The sequence below is a fragment of the Macrobrachium nipponense genome, chromosome 3, assembly GCF_015104395.2.
Source record: "Macrobrachium nipponense isolate FS-2020 chromosome 3, ASM1510439v2, whole genome shotgun sequence".
Taxonomy (NCBI): Eukaryota; Metazoa; Arthropoda; class Malacostraca; order Decapoda; family Palaemonidae; genus Macrobrachium; species Macrobrachium nipponense.
In genome coordinates this window covers 148,142,334-148,147,736 of record NC_087202.1, presented here as the reverse complement: position 1 = coordinate 148,147,736, position 5,403 = coordinate 148,142,334, and the positions used below count along the sequence as shown (strand labels likewise).

Sequence of the window (5,403 nt, the reverse complement as noted above, 5' to 3'; positions counted from 1 at the left end):
CCTCAGAAGGCAATATGCTTACCTCTTCATTAGCAATTTTATCATTAGATGGTATACTTCTTTTTCTAGAACTATTGGCAGTACTAAGTGGGTTTGATTTTAATGCCTTTGCATAGCTATTTGATTTATTTAATAGTCTTTTGGCATATCCAACACTTATATGTTCTAAATTGGATTTGTTAAGGGCAGCTTCTTCCAACTTATACAGCTCGCAGCTCCTGCCAGTGGATTTATGATTTGAGTTGCAATTTAAACACCTGGCCTCAAGTGCACATTCTCCATAATAAGATTTGGAGCAAATACCACATATTTTTTCATTTTTGCAAACTTGACAGGTGTCCAAATTTAAATCAATTAAAACATTGCAGTGGCTTCTGCTTGAATGGTCAAATTTTAATAATTTAATTTTCAATAATAATATGGGAGGTACATCAGCATCCTGGAAAATAAGGATAATCATTGATGTACCTGGGACTTTGTGTACTTTCCATACATTTAGTGGACACATGGCCAGTATCTCCTCCTGTAAATTCATGCAAATCTCTGTTGAAAACTACTCCCCTTCCGTAGCTAAAATTTAGGTGGGGTTTGACATCTAACGTGATATCATCACATGTTTTAAGGTTGGATTATATTGCGGATTGTGTGCATGATTTGGCATGGATAAGGTAACTATATTTTCCAAAACTAAATATATCTCCCGGTGCAATAGTTCCTACTTTTTTCTGAATTAATTTGCATATTTTGAAATAGTTCCCTGTAACCCCCTTAGATTCAGCTGCAAGCCTTGGTCGTTTTGGCTTTCTCTGGGAAGGCATAACAAAATCAGCATCTTTTTCAAACCAGTCCGCAGGTCTATAAACATCTAAATCCTTTGGTACCTTATCGCAAAGAGCAGCCATTATATTAAAGTTATTAATTTTAGTATTATTAATATTACATATTGCATTAAATGCTTCGTCATAACTATTGTAAGATATCCATGAATCCCATTTTGTATCTTCAAGTTTCATTCTTATTTCTTTTATAACACTCAAATGCTTTATATATATTATCATTGTTGGTCTCTGTTGGATTTTGAGTAACATGAAGGATTCGAAGTTTCCTTGTGTTACCCAAGTTACTCAATTTTGGAATATCAGTAGAATGGTCGTTCAGAGATCCAAGGTCATCAACAGAATTTTCCCTAATTAAATTAGCGGAGGTTGTCAACAGTGTCTGGGGTTTGCCATTCGATCCAGGGGTACAAGAAACATTGATTTCACTCATTAAGGTAGTTTGGGGGAAGGAAGAAAATTACTCTGACATCCCAAAAGAGAGCCCATTATCCTTTCATGAAATTAATTCCTCCACCAATGACACCTGCGAGAGCTGCTTCCCTAATGTCCACTCCCTACCCTACCACAAATGGATGGTACCACTATGATTAGAGTGGCTCAAGTGTATGCCAAACCCACTTGATGTAGTCCATGAGCCAGGCAAGATTTGACTACCATATTGGGGGACTAATAACCACTATGTTTTTCAGTAAGCTTGGTATATGGGTTGTATGAAAATATGTGATGGACATTGCAGAAGCCCAGCTTAATAGCATTTTGGCGGCCATCTTTAAAGATGGCTGCCCTAACCAATAAATTATTATGTATCTCCAAAGAATGCTTCTTGTTCACTTTTAATTCAGTAGAAACAATGCCTAATTGTTATAAAATATTGTGAAAAATGTGATTTTTCTCTAATTTTTTTCATTATATTGTGCAAATAGTTCCATTTTCATATTTTTTTCATGTTTTGCTCATATTCAACCTCTGAATATTGTTATTTGTTGAAATATCAAATGGTCAACATGTATTTCTCTGTTCACAGCTTTGTCAAATTAAAAACTAGTGTCATATACATTTAAGTCATTCATTTTGTTCATATTTGCTCACTTATTCAATGCTTTGTCTTTTTTTGTGTTTTGAGAGAATTTAGAAAAGAATTAATAAATATTTATAATTATTGACACATTTAATATGATGGCGATATAATATTTGAACTGCCCCTAAATATGTGTTTCAGGCTTGACTTATTTGGCTACCAAAATGGCTGATGAAGGAGTTACAACAAAGCGACCAAGAATGGACCCTAAGAGCTGTGTTATATGTGGGAAAGTGTCCACACTGAATGAACTAAGTAGTCCTCAAGATGAAGCCTCCTGGATTACCCTACGTGAAGCTGCAGAAATAAGAAACTTTGAACCAATACTTAGCTTGGCACAAGAATTCCCAAAAGCTGTATCAAGTGTACTATATCACAGAAAGTGCAGGTCTAATTTCACTCATAAAAAGGCCCTGGATAAGCTAAGAAACCAAGAAAGTTTGGAACTCAAAGAAGATGATGCCTTCATGCCTAGGCAATCATCCCGACAAGGCCCTGCCCCTCAATCTACAGTGTATGATAAGGTGTGCATATTTTGTTTGAAAACATCAAAATATGTGAAACATACAAATACCTGGGAGCCATTAAAACCAGCAGTTGAGCTAAGCTGATAAAAGGATTAGGAACTTTGCCACACAATGTATGGATGAAAGAATCCTTGCTATCACATCAAGAGACATTGTTGCAGCAGAGGCACACTATCATAAATCCTGTTACAAAGGCTACACTCGTACTAAACCTGAAAAGAGTGATGACAACCAGCAGGAAGAGGATCCTTACCAGAAAGTGGAGAAAGCAGCTAAGAAAATGTTGAGTGAATTTATTCGTAATGATCTTTTCAATAAACCACGAATTCTTCCCTTTACTGAGCTCACATCAAAGGTTATAACCTTCATGAACCAGAAAGGAATATACTATGAAGTTACGGATGCCACAAAGAAACATCTACGCCGTAAACTTGAGGCTGAGTTTGGAGAGGCATTACATTTCTTCACCATATCTCGCCTGGTCTATCTGAGACCTGACAATTTGTCGTACGAATCAGTCATTAATGAAAATGTACTGTTAAAGAACAAACTTCAGGCATATACCCAAAATGATGACTTTGATTGTTTAATAGTCAAGATTGCCCAGTTTTTACGCCATGAAATAAAATGTGAAATCCCAGAACAAACATGGCCTCCACACCCTCAAGAACTTAGTGAAGGATATTTGCCCATACCAGACAATCTCATGAAGTTTCTCTATATCTTACTTTGTGGAAAAGAACAGACGCCCACCTTGCGTGTTAATAGGTTGTCATGGTCTATTGCTCTAGACATTATCTCTGGTGTGACTGTATGTAAGGTGCTTACACCCAAGCATGTCCTGCTTCCTTTGGTTGTAAAAACACTTACAGGAAATGTTGAGCTGATTAAAACATTGAAGCGATTGGGACATTCATGTTCATATTCAGTTTTAGTAGAGATTGACACTGCACTCTGTCTTGAAAAGCTAGAGAACACCGATAACAATAGGCTCCCATTACCTTCAGATATCCATCCTGGTGTTCCTACAGTGCTAGCATTTGATAACATTGACAGACAAGAGGAGGTACTCAGTGGAGCAGGAACTTCACATCGTGTGAATGGAATAATTGTACAGGCCAAATCGATGACATGTGCCCCACCTAAACCACAATTATCCATCAGCAAAAAGGACAAGAAGAGAACAATCAGATCCTCTGACATACCACTTCCAGTGTATACTGCAGGCAAAAGGAATGGTCCAGCACCAGTAACACCAGCTGACCTTTCTGAAGTATTAAAGGATGCTGCTTGGAGGGCACAGCGGAGAAATATTCTATTTATAATAGAGCGGGCACAGGACCCAACAAATCAAACCGTAAGTTCGTGGACAGGCTTTAACATTTTAACCAGAGACAATATTCCAGTTGCATCAGACACAGTTGGGTACCTACCAACAATAAATGCTCCTGCAACAGAAATGACAACTGTATAGGAAATCCTCCATCAATCCATCACTATTCAGTCATCACTCCACCTAGACAGCATAGTAGTTGTCTTGGATCAAGCTTGGTTTGCTAAGGCAACAGAAATTGCATGGAAGTATCCAGAAAAATATGGAAAGATTGTATTAATGATTGGGAATTTCCACACATGCAATTTTATGTCTACAATTGGAAAAATGTATGGTGATGTAGGACTACGGGATTTAGCTGTGGAATCTGGAGTTATTGCTGAGGGATCTATTAACCCCTTCTTTACCGGGTGGGTGAGCAGAATGTAAACATTGCGTTCGCTGCTGAACCGAATCTCTCGGTAGTGAAGGGTGGGCTCCAGTTTGGAGGGGTGCCGATCGTAAAAATATTTGCCAAAAATACACTAATCAAGAAAGGCTAATGAAATTATCAGGTATTATTAGCACTATAATAACGCATATTCTCTGAGTTTTATCATCCTACATGGAAAATAAATGATTTTATGAAAAAAAATGTGAAACTCAGTGTCCCTTGTACAAGGGACACCAGTTCCCTTGTACAAGGGACACTGGTGGTCGGTGAGAAAAGTACGGTCTTGAATAGAAATTCGGTCTTACGGAATGTTGGTATATCCACCTGGAACATGCACATAAAGTATTATCAAAATAGAACATTAAATAAGCACGTAATAACAAAAAAAAGAGCAACAACTTCAGCGAAAGCCCCGCCAATAAAATATGGAAATCGCAAATTTTATAGTATAACTCTCAAAAATTGGTCGATGTTGTTTTCTATGAGTTCTAAGATTAGTTTCATCACAGAAAACAACTTTATGGATATCTAAACTAATTTTTCAAGTTTCCTGTCCTCAGAAAAAATTGCTTTTTCGCTTTTTCTCTGGTTTGTTTTTTTTCGGGAAGGGGGAGGGGGGATTTCTTTGATTGTCCTAAATAATATAATTTTTAGATGTTTTAGGCTATCAAGTGATATAATAACTACAAACTCTCAGAAGGTTTTGTCTCTAAATCGAGGTTTGAATTTTTTCTAAATATTTCTTCCTAGAGTTATTATCTCATTTATCTGCTGGGCTTTCGCTGAAGTTGTTGCTCTTTTTTTTTTTGTTATTACGTGCTTATTTACTGTTCTATTTTGATAATACTTTATGTGCATGTTCCAGGCGGATATACCAATATTCTGTAAGACCGAATTTTATAGTAGTGTGTAGGTGACAGATGAACTGCGTCTCAACAAAAAATCACAAAACCAGACAAGCGTAAACATGTAATAACTTCTACCCAAGTATAAAACCAGTTGCATCATCATTTACTGTATTTATTTATTTATTTATTCACATTATTTTACAAAATAAAAGATATGAACACCAGATAATGAAGGTCAAAAATAAAGCCTTATAGTTACTTTGTATATATTATCATAAAATGAACAGAAAAATTATAAGTAAATGGCTTGAATTAAAAAATAAACAGAGAATTTTTACTGTTATA

General features: G+C 36.3%; 1 protein-coding gene across 2 annotated transcripts in view; it reads left to right on the top strand.

Moving 5' to 3' along the window:
* The window catches only part of LOC135222086 (uncharacterized), a 303,969-nt gene extending 298,757 nt beyond the window's left edge, over positions 1–5,212 (top strand). For both annotated transcript variants that reach the window (XM_064260258.1, XM_064260259.1), the window contains one exon: positions 2,059–5,212. In XM_064260258.1, the coding sequence (XP_064116328.1) occupies positions 2,560–3,918 (1,359 nt within the window). In that variant the 5' untranslated portion in view covers positions 2,059–2,559 and the 3' untranslated portion in view covers positions 3,919–5,212. The remainder of the gene's footprint in view (positions 1–2,058) is intronic.
* Positions 5,213–5,403: the final 191 nt, after the last annotated feature.